General features: G+C 19.6%; 1 protein-coding gene across 4 annotated transcripts in view; it reads left to right on the top strand.

Moving 5' to 3' along the window:
- The window catches only part of LOC129608769 (protein turtle), a 66,527-nt gene that overhangs the window by 21,728 nt on the left and 24,361 nt on the right, over positions 1–20,438 (top strand). For all 4 annotated transcript variants that reach the window (XR_008696907.1, XR_008696906.1, XM_055520474.1 and 1 more), the window contains exon 3: positions 1,730–1,854. Coding sequence is in view for 2 of the 4 variants with exons in the window: in XM_055520474.1 (XP_055376449.1) it covers positions 1,730–1,854 (125 nt within the window). In the remaining 2 variants the exon portion in view is untranslated. The remainder of the gene's footprint in view (positions 1–1,729; positions 1,855–20,438) is intronic.

A 20,438-nucleotide genomic window follows, 5' to 3' on the forward strand; every position in this document is an offset into this window, starting at 1 on the left:
ATTTACAAATTATTAAGCAATATAAATATTTTTATGTCAAGTGTTTTTCATATCTACTCAAAATATAATTGATACTTTAAATGTTTATTGTTTTGCACATACACACACACATATGTACCAACATGTTGTTTTAAAATTAGTTTACATTTTATATTAGTAAATATACTTTGTACCCCAAAATTAATGTCCCCTTATAAAAGTAAAATCGTATATAAAACGAATACAATGTAAGTATGTATTCAAAGTCTATGATACTTATTAAAAATTTTTAATATTATTCTTAAAGTACCTATTCTTTAAAAGAGCAAAAAAAAATTACAATCATTCTTTAAATAGAACATGGAAACTATGTGATTTATTGAAAAATTATAAGCATTCAGATAAACACAAAAATTTTGAATAACACTTGTGATTTGTATGTTTAAATCCCCTAAGAGCATTTGAATCGAATCAAGCAAATTGTTTTCTGATACTTCTGTTCAAGTTTAAATGGCTAAATTAATGAGTGATATCGAATTGTTTAGTACGAAGAACTGTATCGACATTCCACTTTCACGACAGAAAATTTTCAAGATCTACATATATTCTTTTTTATCCACAACAAAGCGGTGTTATCCGCACACCAATCAAAATTTATTATATTATAAGCGGCTCAGTTCCATAGCATTTACATTCACTTTGTCTATATCCCGTTTAAACAGGTGAAACCCAAGAAATCTCTGTTCCAAGGGTGCGATCGATGTAGAACAATCAAACACACATGGGTCACGATTTCATTTTTTTTGAAAACCACTTCAATATTCAGGGAAGCAGTTATTGTGTATTCCTGCGGCCCAGAAATTTCTTTATATAATATCAGAGACTGCGAACGGACTTCATTTATTTATCCTTACAATACGCATGTTGTGTCGAAGACATCATTATCGGAAAAGGATTACTTTTTTTTGTAAACTTCTGCTAACGTTTCCAATATCTTTCATAAAAATCATTTTAGAGAGATATGATCTAAGACTTTTTAGGGAGATATGAGAGATTTTCGAATTTTTAGAAATGAACATCATCTTAACAATATTAATTCTTGTAAACATTACTTCTCCAGTAGTACAAGTTGCTTTAAAAATCGTAAAATAATTACAATTTGGATTCGTGGTCACAATGGACATAAGCGCAACTATACTAACTAAATACAGAAGTCTGTTAACTTAGCAGTTGCTCTGCTTGTAATATCTTCTCTTCTTCTTCTGCGTATCCACTTACTGGATGTTTGCGACTACATTTCTATATGCCTCCCTGTCTTGCGCAACATGTATCAGCTCTTCTAATGTTCGTATGCCAGTCCATTGTCTGATGTTTCTTAGCCTTCAATTTTGCCTTGCAAAATCAGCTGCAGTATGAAATATTTGTCGTTACGCATTAAATGACCGAGAAATATTGTTTTTCTGTGTTTTATTGTTAGTAATAATTCTCGGTCATTATTTACTCTTCTTAAGACCTCTTCATTTGTAACTCTATCTATCCATGGAATTTTTAACATCTTACGGTATATCCACATCTAGAAGGCTTCTAGCTTGTTCATTGTTGATATTTTTAGTGTCCAAGCTTCCATTCGATAGAGGAGAATTGACCACACGTAGCATTTTACAAAATTAATTTTTAATTTTAAAATATTTTAATAAAATAATTTATATATTTTATATAATTAATTGTTTTTTTTTTTTATAATTTACAGCAGAAGATGCTGTACACATTACAGCAATACTCGGTGAAAGTGTTATATTCAATTGTCACGTCGAATTTCCAAACGATCATCCAGTTCCATACGTCCTTCAGTGGGACAAGAAGGTGAGCGAAACGGTACGATATGAAAATCTTCTCTACTCTCTTAATAAAAAAAAATTATTCTATTTTTTTTTTTTTTTATATATATATTTATAAAAAAAAAAACATAAAAACCGTAAAAGCCAAAAAAGAAAAAAAATACCTATATAAAAAATTTATAAAATATAAAAATCATTCTGTGAGTATTTTTTTACATGAAAAATATAAAAAAAAAAAAAAAACAAAACTTAAAATATTTATGAAACAAAAATATTTAAAGAAAAACCAAAATATTTGTTTATTTTTTATTTTCGTTCTAAGTTTTTTATTTTTTTTTTTTTGTTCGTTTTTTAATTAAAAATTAATCCAAAACGCTTTAAAACGCAGCGATTGATAAAAAAAAATAAAAATTTTTTTTTGTATTAAATTTTAAAGTTTTTTTTTTTTATTTTAAAAATAATTTTTTTTTTCCACCATTTTGTTTTTTTTTTTTTATTTGTTTTTCTTTTGTTTTCCCTTTTTTATTTTGTGTTCTTGTTTTTACGCTTTTATTTAATTAAAATAAACCTTAGTTTTTCTTTCTTTTCATAATTTTTAATATTAATATATATATATATATATACAAATGCTAAATATAATATATATGTTTATATATTTTGCTGTCAGAAGTAGTATTTTAATTATTGTTTTGAATTTAAAAATTAATTAAATTTTACTTTAATTTATATTCAAAATTGACCAATGAAAAAACAACAAAAAGAAAAAATAATAAAAATTAATACAAAAATTAATGATTTTTAATTGGTATATACCCTTTTTATGGCAGAATTTATTAGAAATAATTATATTAAATATTTTTTATTTTATTTTTCTCTATTTTTAATTTCATTCCTACATATTTATATTGTATTTTTCGTTTTTATTTTGATTGAAAAATAAAAAAATAAAAAATTTGTTTTTTGTTCATCTTTTTTCAAAATTTATTAATTTGTTGTATTTTTTAATTAAATTTGCCAATTAATTGAATAGTTTGCTCTCCCCAATTATTAATTTATATATTTGAAAAAAAAAATATATATATATATATATAAAAATTAATTACAAATATGATTATTAACTGAAAAATATTTTTTTTTTTTCAAAATTTTCAATTTTATTATAATTTTTATTTGGTATTTGGTTTTTGAATTTTTTTTTTCCCTGATTCTTTGAAAATCTATCGTATTAAATTGTTTTTTTTTTGAAATATATATATATATATATATGCATATACATATATATTTAGGGATGAAAATATATATAAAAAATAAAAGAATCATGTGTTGAATGTTTTAAATGGTATTGATTTAAAATTTGTTTTATAAAAATATAAAGTGACCATATATACACAATTAAAGGGTTTTTATATGAATAGTAGAAACGGTTGTGCCGAAGTAACACAACAATTTTATTCAATAATGACATAATCACATAATTTAAATAATAATTAGATAACAGTATCATGGTTTTTTTTTTTATTACAAATTTTTTTTTGGATTTCTGAATTTTAAATTTAATTCAATTATTATTTAAATTAATTCCAATACAAAATTAAAAATTTCAAAGCAAAATTACAAATATCCATTATACGATTAAAATCTTGTGGGAATAATAAGATTTTCATATAAATTTTAAAGTGGAATTATAAAATTATAGTAAACTAAGAAGAGAAAATTTAATTCAAATTCATTATCATCTATTATGGTATAATCCAATTGTACAATATCTATACATATTCAATTTATACTTATTTTAAATCAATACCATTTTAATGTTGTGATTTAGTTAATTGGAATAATATTTTACAATTTTATAATAATAATTATTATATTTGAATATTATTTATAATTTTCTTAATTAATTTGTATAATAAAGAAATAAAAAAAAACTAAATTAATTCAAAATATGTATACAAAAATTATTTAAAATATACAACAACAACAAAACACGATACACAAATTATTACACAAATTAATTTTTCAAAATAAGTTTTTTTTGTTTTATTAACAATAATTTTAAAGAAAAATTCAAAAACAGAAGTCTTTTTAGAGAATTTTCAAAATAAAAATATATTGTATAATGAAATGTTTTTTTTTATGAAAAGTATGCGATAACAAAGACTTATAATATCCGGTCCTATAGTATACCCCAGATTTCGATCTCATTTTAAAAAATCTCTATTATAAAACAATTAATAATATCTAATAAAATATTGGTAAATAATTTTTTAATTAAAAATTCAAAATAATTAATAAAACGATTCCAAATTGGTTCCGGCTTTAAAAGTTTTCTTTTGTTTGCTTTCTTTGCTCTATAATTTTTTGTTTCTTCTTCGATTTTGTTCATTTTTTACCTTATTAAATTTGATTTTAATTTCCTCTATTTTTTTAAATAAAATAATTTAAAACTGCTTTTTCTATATATACTTATATTTCAAAATAAAAAAAGAAAAATTAATATCTGCTATATTTGATTTTTGAATTAAAAAAAATTAAAGAAAAATTTTTTAAATATTTTTTTTTTTTTAATTTTGTTTTTAAGTAAAATTAATAGTTTTAAATTAAAAGATTTTCATTAAATAAAACATAAAATTAATTAAAACAAATAAACGCTTTTTTTTAAAAAAAACATTTTTTTTTTATTAAATATTTTTTTAATATACAACAAATATACCTTTATTTTTTTTTCACTATATATTTATATACAAATAATTTATTTTATTTTTTGTCAAACAAAACATAATATTATATACACATATTTAAAGGAAAAAAAAATATACTACTTATTCAAAATGAAATATTTTTAAAAAATTTTTTTTTTTCACATGCTTAACTAGTTTTTATACATAAAATATTATTTTTAATATTTAAAATAAAAAAAACCATTTACGTTCTCTCATAAAACATAATCAAATATTATAAATATAATTAATTATTATTGTTAAAAAATCAGTTTTAAAAATAAAATTATTATTAATTTTTTTCATTTCTTATTTTTAATTTTTATTTTGTTTTCTTTTGTTAATTTTGAGTTTAAATTTAATTATGAAAGAAAAAAAATTTTTAATATTTTTTATACAGAAAAGTGACAATTTTTTTAATATAAAACGTAGTCTTTTTATTTATTTAAAAAATATATATATATATATATATTTTATAATATTAATAATTATTGTATTGAAAAAATTTTTTTTTTTGGATTAAATTCATCGAATAAAATGAAAATCAAAATCAAAAGAACGAAGTAAAAAATTAATAAATTTTTTTTTTTGTTTTTTGATAAAATTACAATAAAAATAAATAAAATTCAAATTAATAATTAATATTATTAGGGTTGCTAAATATACAAAAAAAAAAGAAAATAATAAAAACAACGACCATAAGAGAAAAAACATCAAAAAAAAAATAAAGAGAGAGAGAGAAAGAGAGAGTGAGAGAAGACTATATAAAGCAAAAAAAAAAAAAAATTTTTTTTTTAATTAAATTTTTTTTTCCAATTTAATTTTTTTCTCGAAAAATAATTTTTTTTAAAAGTTGTTTGAATTGTTTACTAATTTTTTTTTTTTAATTTTAATAAAATAAAAATTTTTTTATTTAATTTTTTTTAATATAATAAATTTTTATTAATTAAATTATTTTTTTTTTTTTTTTGAAAATATACATTTTTTATTCTCTTAATTTATTTCACAAAAAAAAAAAAAAAAAAAATTTTCAAATTTGTAATTTTTGAGATACAAGTTTTCAATACCATAATTTTCATTTCATTTATTTTGTTCCTATATAAATATATAATATAAAAATAAAAAATTCACTCACAAAAATTTTTTTGGTAAAACTAAAAAAAAAACAAAACAAAGTAACAAAATTGCATTCACTTACAATAAAAAAAAAAAACTTTGATTTCTTTTCATTTCTTTCATATTTTTTGTTTTATTTTTTGTTGTTAAACACTATATTTAAAAAAATATAATAGACACTTTTGTGGTAATTTTTTGTTAACATACAAATTATATGTTATAAAACAAATATTATGTAATAAATTAAATGACAGTATAACAGTTTGCAATTCATTAACATTATGACATTGTGCATAGTCAGTCATATGTGTAATTTCTATTCATAATAATTAAAATAAAAAAAATAATATGCTTAAATTCAGGTCACAAATCTATAAAACTGTTTAAATCGAAAACAAACTTGCTTCGTATAAAAAAGCTTAAAAATTTAGAAACAATTAAGCTAATTAACAATTTCAGATCATTGATAAGTTCATGAATGAAAAATTGGTCTAAATTTTAATATGAATGAAAATAAATGAAAAAAAAAAAAAAACAAATTTTTTTCAAAATTTATTAAACATTTCTGTACTCAATTAAAAAATTCGGGATTTAAATATAGATTTAATTTTTGAAAAAAAATTTTAACTACTCAAACCAAAATATTTCGAAAAATTAAAAAATTATTATAGAATTTGAAAAAAAAAAATTGAAAACCGTTAAACTTTGACTTAGACAGTTTTTGTTTGTAACCACTGATTTTTTGTTAGTATATAAATTTCATGCACATTATAAAATTTGAGCAAAAAATTAAAAAAAAAAAAAACTTGTTATTAAATTTTTTTCCACCAAAACATTGAAATGAGGTTATTTATATAAAACACGCTTATATAAATTGTTCATATGATGTGTTATACATATAACATTTTTGTAAAAATGTATATTTTCACTTACAAACTATACTGAAATAAGTCACTGGAATGTGATTTTGTATATTATTATAACCAAACATAAGTGTCACATAATTGTTATATTATATTAGATTTTCCAAAATAATTAATTATTCCTTTAACAAATCTATATGAAAATCATATTTTACTGTACAAAAAATTTTTTGCATTTTTGTATTTATAACATTTCATAATATGCAATTATCATTTTATATGTATACAGTATATTATGCAAACATGTGTTATACAATCTATTACATAATATTATAATAAAATTGTATTAATATATAACATTGATAAACAGTAATTTTTGGTATTAATACGTGAAATATTATACACCCTATTCTATTGTATATAATGTGTATATAATTTATACGTCTATAATACATAATAGTTAAAAAATTAGGGGCACAATACAGGGCTTCATTGTTGTAAACAAAATAAATTAAACAATTCAAAATTCATTGATTTTCGCAAAATAAATTGAATTTTGTTTTTCAAACAATTTTTGTAGGCCAAATGTAACTATAATATTCTATATAATAAATAAAGAAGCCAGATTATAAAGATTAATCAGTTCAAAAATCTAACATAAGGAAAAATTATGCTATTTGATCTCTTACGGCTAATTTGTTAGAAAAATTAAATATTTTAAATGGATTTAGGAAAACCGAATTTCTATACCAAAAAACCAAATAGATTATTTAACTGGAATATTATATTTTTTGAGTTATCAGAATGTTTTTATAATCAAACATTCAACCTATTAAATACATAATATAACAATTGCAATTAAAACAATAAGTACCTACAAATTTTTAATGTTATAACAATAAAAATTTTTAATTTTTTATAATTTAAATTGTAGAATAATACGTGCCTATAATATAAGAATTATACAAAACATAATATTAATTGCTTCAATAAAATTTAACAAATTAATAAAAAAAATAATGAAAAATTTTATTGTTTCTATTTAATAAAACAATTCTTTTTTCAATTTACAATTACTAATTAAAAATATTCTTAATTACCATCTTATATTCTCTTAATTAAATACACATACGTATAATTTTTAATAAAGAATATAAACTTTTTCAATATTTTATTTATATTGTCAATTTATTGTATTTTAGGCAAAATGTAGATTAAAGAGCAAGATTAAAATATAATTTCGTATATTTTACATATAAAGATTTTAATAAAATTATTATGATCTTTGTATATCAATTAAATTTTGTAATGTATTGTGTATAATTACTGAATAATATTATTACCAAAAATTTATTAAATATACACAATTAGTATTATTAATATTATAATGCATACTTCGTATGTATATGTAAATTGTATGCAAATATAAAAATTTCTTATATTACTTCAAAAGTGTCTATTATTATAGGGTAATTAAAGAAAAATTCAAAAAATTATTTTAGTTGGCAACATTATATGAAGAAATATATATATATATACAATAATATTTAATCACAATTTTAGATAAAATAAATATAAATTTCAATTTTATTTTTGTATTTATTATTATTATTATTATATACATTATATACCAACATTATATATTATCATATATATTATTTTATATAGTATTATTTATTTATTATTAATTAAATAAAACATAATATATAATTAAAGTTCATCATCATTAATTAATTTTAAGTTTTTCTTCTAATTTTTTTTTATCATTTTCTTTATTTGATTATTACATTTCATTTGAAGATAAAAAAAAGGAAGAATATAACAATAATCATATATTCATCATTATTATTATTATATTATATAAATATATTTGAGATTTGAACACAAACTATATCTGTTATACTTATATAACATTATTATTATATAACAATTTTTATATTTATATATTACTTATAACATTTTTCACGGTATTTTTTTTTTTTTCACTTTTTTCTATATATTACTCGTATATACCAGAGCATTTTATATAATATAATATTTATATATGTATATTTACAAAGTGTCTGAGATTAATTTTTTAAATAAATGCACCATTTTTATTTTTATTATACAACATCTATTTCTGAAACTGTTGACCAAAACTACATAACATTGCGTATACAATTCTAAACTATCAATAGAATAAAATCATTAATTTCCAAAAAATTTCCATTTTGCAATTAAATATTTTGTAAAATAAAATAGTTTTTAGTTTTGGTTTCTAATTTTAAAAATTTCCAATCAGGCCCCTAACAATCAGATGTACTTTCCTATTATTTTAATACCAAGGAAAAAAAAATAAATTTAAGACCTCGTTAAAGGAAAACGGAAAATATAAAATCTAAAATTTTTTTATTGGCCTTGGTTCATGCTATCACCTTTCTTGGACCGTACTATCACATCTCAGACACCTTGTATAAAACTATCTATAAACATTATTATAATATTATATTTACATATATGCGAACATCGTAACCTTACCATAGCCAAAAATATGATAAAAATACAATAATGCTAGTAAGATTATTGATAAATAAAATGGTACCAACTATCAATCACTGTTGCTGACTACATTTTAAGAGCAATTAATATGAATATGACAAGATTCACAAAATTTGTGAGACAATTTTTTCACAATATTGTTTTTGCATATAAAATTTATAATACGTTTGGAGATGAAAACTGTCACATTTTCTTAGCAATTTTTACAATTTTGTTGAATGAGGATGCATCTTAAGTCTGTCTATATACCTACATTTTGTTAAAATTTTTTGTTCTATATTTTCTGAATTTAGAAAAAATTTTCTGAATTTAGAACTAATATTTTAAATGTCTCGTCTCTTGATATAGTAGCTTTATTGTTCTACATATTAAATCGATAATTATATATTCTCGAAAGCTCTGAAAATCGAAAACTCTCAAAACATATTAATCTCAAATTTTTCAAAAAAAGTGACAGAGTTATAGCAATATTGTGGCAATATAAATAGACGATCTATGCATATATATTTAAATTTATATAAGTTTTATGAAAATATTGTATAACACATATTTTTAATATGAAATTTATATTAATATAGCAATATATAAATTTCAAAATAAATGTAATTAAACTCTTATACATGTACTTACTATATATATATTTATAACAAATTATAATAAAAATAAAAAAAAACAAACAACAATAAAAAATTTTAAAGATTAAAAATTAACTTATATACTAAACTGAAATATAAGTGTCTTTCAATCCTCTCGCTTCTTTAACTCAAAAGTTGTTTTTTAATGTATAACTTTTTGAAATAAAAAAAAAAAACATTGTATTTTTTTTTTGTTTTCGTTAAATTTCATAAATCAAAGATATTTTATATATATATATATATATATATAAATATACTCATATACATTCAAGAGTTTTTTTCTTCAAATATTTCTGTTTGCTTTTTAATTTTGTCATATTTTCTATAAGTTATGATTTATGATATTTAAAATTTTCAAATCATTAAAGAGTATTTATTTCTAATTAATATTACATAACTATAATTCAAAAAATATATAGATCTATTTTTAATATGTATACGTAAAATTTTTTATTATTATAAAAACTTATTAATTGAGAAAAGTTTTAAATTCTCAAAAAAAAAAGTCAAAAAAGGAAAAGTTATTGCTATCAAAGTTATTCTGCAAAAAAAAAAAAAAAACAATTTTACCAAATTTCTTCGGAAATATCAAAAAAATTCGGGGTAAATTGAAATACCGACAATTTAATAATTAATATTAATCATATTTTATTATAATAAATAAATATATTTGTATAACAATATATTTTAATTTCCATTCTTTCTATATTCTTCTCTTTCATACTTAGCGTTATTCCACCCATTCAAGGTAACAAATGAGTATATTCGTTTTGTCGATGGGTTATGATTCCCTATATAGGTCTAAACATTTATATCGAATAGAATTAAATTTTTTATATTATAATTTCTAAATCAAATATTTTTCTAGTCCAAAATTTTATTTTAACCCAATTGTAATTTGGGAAACTTTGTTACTTGAGTGATATTTTTATAGCCGTGCGAATGTATGTTCGAAAGTCTGAGGTATAGACTTTGATCAGCGTCGAACCCTTGAAGTCGATTTAACTTTGTGTGTCCGTCCTTCCGCCTGCCCGTCCCAATGATAACTCAAAAATTAATTGAGCTAAGTTTATCAAATTTTCACAAATGATTTTTTATACTAAATGCTAAAACCATATTTAAATTGGATATAATCGGGATACTGGTTCGGCCAGTTGCCACACAACTTCAAAAATTTTTTGATCATATCTTAGAAAGTACAAAAGGTGTGGTGTTGAAATTTAATTGTGTTTTTTTAAAAATCATTGAAATTGCTTGACTTTTTCTAGTAGCAGCCATATAACTTTAATAGTAATTTGGCAATATCTTAGAAAATATTGAAAATACAGTACTGAAATTTTACATAAATTAATATGGTAATATACGGTAACTTAAAGTCATAGTCTGTCTCATAATCAGCTATGGCATATTCATTCGAACATATAGGATAACAAATTCGTACGAGTATTACAGAGTTGAGATGATTAACTCTATTTTTTCTTATTCTCATTTAAATTTAACCAACATATAGAATCGAAATTTATGAATTTGAACAAAAAGTTATAAATTTGAACAATAATTACTCTTTGGCTTTGAATTTGGTCTTCGGATTTTCGACTTTATTATCGATTTAATGCATTTTATGACGGCGCTCTATTTATTTAATTTAAACAAAAACCTTTGATAGCATTATCCTTTCCTTTCTTTTTCAATATCAAAACTCAAAAATTTTTATGAAATTTTAAAAATTAAATAAAATGTACGTATACATAATTATTATCATTATTTTTTTTTTCTATTTTCCAATATTTTAATTAATAATTTTTTTTTGTAAAATAAAATACGTAATTAAAATAAACACTCTTTTAATATAACAAAAGCAAAAAGAAAAAATCTGAAACTTTGAAAAAAAAAATTAATTTTTGTTCTCTTTAATTATTATAGATTTATTATTAGACTTTTTATTCGCAATTACATTAATATACACATTTAAAAAAAAAAAAAACAATTAAAATATAAAAAAAAAAAAAAAATCATCAATTTTAACGCTTACGTGAATTTTACATGTGGTGTCCTTTTCTGTACAAAAAAAAAAAGAATATAAATAATAAAAAAAAACAACGTAACCAAAATAAAAAAAACACATTCAAAATTATTAAAAAAACCAAAAAAAATTTCATTAATTCAATTAAATGTTCACTTTATAAACTTTTATAAATAATTAAAATTGTCAAGTAGTTTTTCACTAATTTTCTGCTGCACATTTTTTGCATATTGCATTTTTTTTTCAATGGTAATGTTATTAATTTCGAATATTTTTTTTTCTTTTGTATTTGGTTTTTTGCATTTGTTTTTGTTTTTCATTATTAATTGTCATATTGACTTACATTGCAACCGTAATTTTTTTTTCGTTATTTCATTTTGCACTTAAATATATTAAATTTGTATAAAAACAAACAGAAAAATAAACAACAAAAAAAAAAAAGGATACGATATTGCAAATGCTTATGATATTTAATTAGACTAATAATTAATTATACAAATAAAAACCTACGTAAATATTAAATTAATTAAAAAAAAAAATGTATACCCAAATTTTTTTTTCCCCGGCAATTCTTTAATTTGATTAAAAATATTAATTGTTGGAGTATTAATCAATGTAATATAAACAAAAATCCTAGGAAAATAATTTAAATTCAACAGTTCTAAAGTGTAACACTGTGTAATATTCATTTGAGTTTAAATTCGAAAATAATTTGAAAATATTAAGAATAATAATTTCTCTAAATGTCTCTATAAATGTTTTGAATACGTTGTATTGGTGATTAATAATATCATGATTATAATAGGCATAATACCCGAGTTATGTGTTCTTGTAATTATGTGTTTCAAAGAGAAGATTGTATTTAGCATCTCATGTAAACAATACTGGGTAACCGAATGTAGATTACAGTATGAATTACGATAAAATACGATTAGAAATTATTGAAATAAAAATAAATAAATAAATAATGAAGCAATGTGAAAAAAATTTGCCGATAGTTTCTTCATATCTCTGTAGTTCAAGTTGGTATAGAGCATCCGCCTATAGGATGCGATATGTCACTGATTCGAGTCCAGTTCAAGAAGAAAAATTTTTAAAAAATATTTTCTGCCTTGATTCGTTTGTGTGATTCCGTCATCCATCCGTTCTGTAGTTGTATGCAGAAATTTCTGTTAGCTATTCTTATAAAAATTAATAATAAAAATAAATAACTAGACGTTGCATTGATAATTAGTAATATGTTGAATCTTTAAAATTTTATTTTTGTGTCAGAGCCATTCAAGATACCGACGTAAACAGCCTAGATATTTGGGAAAGAATATCCGTAGCGTATAGTAAAATTTATTCCAGTATTTTTAAGAAATAAGAACTACATAATGTTAATATCATTATTATTTGCAAAACCAAAATTTATATTGAATAATGAAAGAGAATCTGATAAAACCACAACTATTGTTGGCTTATATAAGTGAAGTATTAAAATTTCACAAAAATAAATATAACAATTTTCATGTTAAAATTATGTTAAAGGTTCCCTTCTAATAACACATAATATTATTGAGAGTAAAAATACCATGTTCGTACAGTATCGGCAAATTATGATATCAAAAAATAATTCCAAATACTTTTGATTGAAAATTCAAAATCATAATCAGAAATGAGGAAATAATTAGGGAAACGGTAATATTACAAAATTGTTTTCCTATTTTATTTCCTAAATATTTAGTAATAATTCTATAAATGAGGAAAACAGAATATAAAATTAAATATACACAAATATATTTTATTTACATGTGCATAAAATTTTATATTTTAATTTTTATTAATGAATTTTATTTTATTTAAATTTTTTTATATGGTTAAATTTAACACATAATATAAAAGGTATAAAAGGGTCCTTACAAAACATTCTTAAAATTAAAGGTATTATGTATGAATTTACCAAGGAAATACCAAATCAATTTGTACGAGTATAAAAATTTTATTGTAATTTTAATTTTTAAATCCAAGTCAACTTGAAAATATTCTTGGAATCAAATACGAGATTTATCACAAAAAATTTTAAGAAAATTACGATATAATAATTCCAAACAAGCTATAAAAGAAATTAAAAGATTAAAATACCGAAAAAATCTTTATGATCCAATGGTAATTTTTGATTCAATGCATTGACACACTTTGAATAAAAAGCTTATGATAACAACGAAGGCCGATTATTGGAAAAACAACTAATTCTCATAAATTTCAAATTATATTTCAAGTTTTTAACCATCTCTATCAACTCTAAAATCTAAAAAAATTTAAATATGAATAAACAAATTTTAGTTCAAAATATTTATTTTTTATCATCCTAAATGTATGCAATTTCAACAATTTATTAAATTTCTAAATTTTAAACAATAGTAAAAATTCTGCTAACTTAAATTCGTTGTAATTAGTACGTATTATGCAATATCAAATTGAATTAAAGAAATAATTTAAAAAATATTCTCCATTTTTTAAGTCATATATAAGCAAAAAAAAAAAAAGAACAAAAATTTAAATATTCAAAATGATTTCATTCTTATATAATAATTTAAATCTCAAAAATAAACATAATCTAATTTAAATATTTGTACGATTAGATTTTTATGTCATATTTTACTAATACCTCCATACATACAAATATATATTTTAAGTAAATAGGCATCCTATACTAAATATTATATAACTAATTAAATTGTATAGAAATGAGAAAAAAATTTATTCTATTCATTATTTACTCTTATGATTTATAACATGTTAACAATATTTATTATATAATATTACATAAGTATATAATAATATTGTATAAAAACACATAATATATTTATGTATATATATAAATACCGACAAAATATGGTACAGTTTTTTTTTTTATATAAATAAAGTTATTTCAATTATTTATTTATTTACTTACTTACTTATTTTTTTTTCTTTTTTGAAATATTTTCTTATACAATTTTAACTTGCATTTTATATATACATGTAATATTTATGTATATATAAAAATTAAGTGACCTGTTTAGAAAAAAATAGTATAATAGTTAAGAATTTTTAATGTGCAGCATATATAATTGTTGTATAAAATTATATATGACATAATGTTGCACAAAAAGTTCGAATTAAATTGTTCGAATATGAATTGTACGTATTATGTATATAAGAAAATATATATATTTTATGCAATATATGATTTAAAACATGAAATAAATTTTAATTTTACTATGAAATTATTTAATTCAATAATGAAACACATTTAGTGACAATGTGTATGAGTATATATAAATACTGTTATTGCTTTTCAATAGAGAAATAGAAAATTTCCAAATTTAAAACCAGAACCTAAATTAAGATACTCATGCAAATAAATAATTTAAAATTTCAAATATATCGAATATAGTCAAATATATGAATTACTAAAATTGCTCAGAATCAAAAATATAAGAAAATTTTGAATTTTTTATTATAAAAATCTTCAAAAGGTCTATGATTCCAAGACTTGTATACAAATTCTAATAACTAATTCTCAACTAAATGCTTTTATTTATTTGTTAATACTTCTCTTAAAAATATATATCCAATGCATATAACAGTTTCAAATTATTTACAAAGAGAAAAATATTAAAAGTCAAATCTGTTGTCGAATCAAATGTCGAAATTAAAACATTTTCCCAATTCCAAATTAAAATTTTTGTTTAAAAGAGAAATTATGTTATAATAAAAATTATATATAACTACTTAACCTGCCTATCTATATATCACAATTATTATGTATATATATATATATATTTATGTTCTAAAATGCCTGGGACAACATTTTTATATAAATGAGTTTTAATTAGTTATTTAGAATTTTATAGGGATGTAATTTTACAGTTAATCATAATATATAATATTTCGAATATTTACAGTAATTCTTACAGGTTTTAAACTAAAATAAAATAAAGTAGGAGAAAAAAAAATGGAATAAAAATAAAAGAACAAAATAAAAAAAATATAAATATATTTTTCCATTTATATGTAAATAAATTAATTGTAAAAGTTTTAAAACAAGGACTTTTCTGTCTCTCATATTATTTTTGTTTTTTGTGTTTTTATTATATACTCTTTTCTTTTTTATGGTCTTTATTTCTGTTTTCCTTGTTTTTATTTTATTTTTAATTTATTCAAGTGAAACTAATGACTAAATAAAGGACTTAAACTTTTATTGTTTTGGCTATTTACCTAACAACTTATGTGTGATTTTAATTTTAAATTTTAATAATATAATGTATAAAAGCTCATTATACATTTGTGTGTGTGTGTGTGTGTGTGAATAAAAAATAAATATGTATATTTATATATCCACATACACATTATACATAATTATGTATAATAATTTATAAATATAATTATATAATATATTTACATATATTATATTTTTAGTATTATTTTAAAGAATTTTCAGGTGTAGAAATTTATTTTTTTTATAAATTTGGCCCTCTTTTTCATTTTTATTATAATTATTAAAAATTTTAAAATAATATTTTAATTCATTCTTATTATATTGCATATATAATTAATTTAAATAAATAATAAAAAAAAATTTATTTTAAATTTAAATGAAAATTAAATTTTTTAATATGAAAATTATATGGAAAATTCTTTAACAAAATATTTTTCTTATAAATTTTCTAATATCGTACATAAAGAAAACGAACTGGCTAAATATTTCTTTATAATATAATTTAAAGAAATAACATGTTTCTTTAAATTATAGAGCAACTAGTTATAATACTACACAGTACAAAAATTTCTGTAATTTTACACAATTTTTCTTACAACATTATTCATAGTACTGACAACGATTTATTAAGCAAAACTCGCAAAAACCTTGTTTTCGACGAATAATTTTACATTCTTTATGCAATATTACAGATTTTTCTGTATATTACTTCGATTAATGTAAATATATATATTTAAACTTTAACATTAAAAAAATGTTGAGAAAATGAGAGCTCACATAGAAATGGGGATTAATTCGAAGCCAAAACGGTGTTTTTAAAACAATTAATCACTTATAAATCACTGATATATTTCTTCTTATGTAGAAATCCTGTTATTGCAAATTGGAATATCAAAAACATGAAGACACATTCAAAAAATTAAAAATATTTTTATTTCAATTTGAAAAGAAAACAATTATTTTCAAAAAATTTTTTCCCAATATTTTGTAAAATTAAAGAAAATTTAGTTTTTAACTGCGAAATATAAAAATTTTCACAAATAAAATTTTTTCGAAATTTAATACCAAATATTATCAAGTTCAAGCCTTGATTTATGATCGAGGTAGATTCAAACTACAATGAATGCTAAATACGACACTTTATATTGGAATAAAGAAAATTAAATTTGCCGCTGATTTTCTTATATAACAAAGCAGAGTATAACCTTCATTTCAAAAACGAAATGAAGTCATAAGGCACAACAAAAAAAAAGTTTATTAGACTAAATGAAAAAAAGGAAAAAAAAAATTTTTTTCCTCTTCTTCTATACTTATATTAATTTTTTTTTTGTATTCTCCATTACATACACACAGATATACCTACATATTTGGTTCGTTAACGAATAGTTTCAATATCCATTCATTCATCTTATGATATTCCCATATACTTATGTATTATCTTGCCTTTTATTTTATTCATTTTCATCCATCATAATAACATAATAACTTGCATGTAAAATATAATATAGATAAAAACAAGAAACAAAAAAGAAAAACCAAAAAGAAACGAAAAAAAAAAATGTTTTTTTTTTTTCTCATTTTGTTAATAAAAATGAGAATGGACAATTAAGAATAGAAACCCAAAAATGTTGATTAATTAAAAAAGTTTTTCATTTTCATTAAATATATGAAAAAAAAAAAAATACAAAATAAATAAATAAAATAGAAAAAAAAAATTACTAAAATACCTACACATAAGTTACGTATATCCTTCATAAGTTCAAAATTATATTAAAAACATAGAAACAGGAAAATATAGTATAACAAAAAAAAAAAAAACAAAAACAAAACGAGAAGAGCCCATATAGAATAAAAATATTAAAGTAAAAACAAGGAGTATAAGATGAAGAACAAAAAATAAAATTAAATATCTATTCTATATACACTCTCTGGTATAGTAGTTCTCTTTCATCGTATAAATAGTACGCACCTAAGGCAAATATTGTATAAGGAAATATAATATAGATACAAACACATAATGTTATACTTTTTATTGATTTAGATTTAGAATGTTTATTAAAAAGATAATTACGATTCTTCTCTTTTATTTTGGTTTTTTTTTTGTTCATCCTTAACTTCCAATCAAGTAGGTTCTTACAAACAAAAAAAAAATATTTTATTATTGCTCTTTCTTTTCAGGATTGTTTTCCATTTTTTTTTTTTTGTCTTTTTTGCTTTTCTTTATTTTTTATATTTGATTTTGAAATACTGGACTTTTAGGAGGGAAAAAAAAAGTTTATTATTTTTTTTTTTTTTTGTATTTTAATTTTTGTTTTTCTTTCTACCACATGATACCTTACTAATTAAGAATGGTTCTTAAAAATTAAAATTAATTTCCTGAAAAATATTAAGCATAGAAAACCTTTTATCAGAAAACGAAAATGAAAAATTAAAAGAAAAAAAAAAAATTAACCTTAAAAGTTTGTTTAGATTTTTTTTCTTCCCCCAAAAAATTCAAATTTAATTTTTGATTTTGTTGTTTTCCATCTTTTAATTCTCCCATTTTGTTTTTATTTAAGTTTTAATGGTTAAAAACTATGCACATTATGTAAACACAAATATTAAAAAATTCCCTTAAAATTTACCTTTGAAAATCCAAAAAAAAAATTCTAAGAGGCAAACATGAAAGAAAAAATCACCAAACTGTTCAATATTAAACAATTAATATGTTTATTTAGAAAAATCAAAAAAAAAAAAAACAACAAAATTAAATATCCTTTTGTTTTTTTACATTTATATTAAAAAATGTAAATGTTATTAACATTAGTTTGGAAATATTAAAAATATTTGAAATGATTTTTTTTCTGTTACCTCACGTTTAACAATTTTATTAATTAAATAAAGTCGAAATATTTAATAATGTTTCTAATTATACTAAATTCAAAATTACAATGTTTCTCTTTTACATTTTATATTACTTAATTCTCTTTCTTATTAATATTACTCTTAACAAATAATATGAGACTAAACAAAAGAGTACAAGCATAGGTATAGGTAGCTTTAAAATTTCTTTTAATATTAAATATTATTTTAAAGCTTTACAGTATATGTTTACACAACAGAGTACATTTTACACGTATAAACAACAAAATTACTGATTTATTAGTAAACTCTTATAATATCGAAAAGAGTAAATTACTGTCCTGCCAATCAAATGTACAAGAAAAGAGAATTAATATTAAGATAAGAGAATGATAATAAGTGCTTTTAAATTAAATATAATATAGTTTTATTTATAAAAAGAGTTTAAGAAGATAACAGCAAACTTTGTCTCACATTAAATTGCATTAATTGATGTTAAAGTAAATATTATAATATAAAATGAGCGTATACTTTTTGAGATTATTATTGTTTTAATATATTTCACTATGTAGAAGATTTCTTTAATTTTTTTTTTCTAATACAGCTATTATGCTTTATATCCTGTATCTGTATATTTTAAAATAATATGCAATATTCTTAAATAAATTACAAATTAAATTTATTATATTAAAATTTTTTACTTCCTCCGATATGAATAAAAAAACTTTTTCATCTAAATAATTTTTCTTAGATGTGCGAATACAATTTTACTGTAAAACCTTATACTTCGAACAGCGAATTAATTCAAATTTACAATATATGTACAATATACTAAAAACTATAAGAATTCTCTTAGTAATTATAGCTTTAGTAAAACAATGAATTTTTCTCTGGAAAAATATGATATTAAATATTTAGGTATACTTATGAACAATAATTTTAAACTAATTTTAAACATTTTAATAAACTCAACCGCAAGCAATCAATTATGACTGTGTATATTCGGAGATGATCACTAAAATATTATAAGCATTAACAATATCGTTATCATTTAATTAATTAATTATTGCAATTAAAAATAAAATACTAAAATTGCAATTATTATGCAACACGAAAGAATTTTTATTTAAAAAAACGATATGATAATGTAGTTTTTCTTTATAATTTATGTATTTAGTATTGTGTGCTGCCCTTAGACCTCTTTTTTTTTTTTTAATTTAATTTTATATTGTATAGCATTAAATTATATTTATAATAAATGGCATTAGTTTTCTACTTTAAATATATTAGTTAAATGAACAAGAACACAATTATTATTGTACTTGTATAAAATATATATTTAAATTTATATATAAATATAATATCTATGTATATTTTGTATATGTATTTGTATAAAGAAAAGGCATACTACAACATTGCTCAATTTATATTTATTATTATATATAATTTTTTCAATTTTTTTTTTTCATTTTTATTTTTAATATATATTAAATATTTTATTTTAATAATATTGTATTTAAAAAAATATATTTTAATAATTACATATTTAAAAAAAAAAAAAACGAAAAAATTAAATTAAATTTTACTTATAAATTATTTTTCATTTATTTTTTTTTATACTGAAAATAAAATCTGT

This window comes from Condylostylus longicornis, unplaced genomic scaffold (genome assembly GCF_029603195.1).
Source record: "Condylostylus longicornis isolate FDR11 unplaced genomic scaffold, ASM2960319v2 ptg000034l, whole genome shotgun sequence".
Lineage (NCBI taxonomy): Eukaryota > Metazoa > Arthropoda > Insecta > Diptera > Dolichopodidae > Condylostylus > Condylostylus longicornis.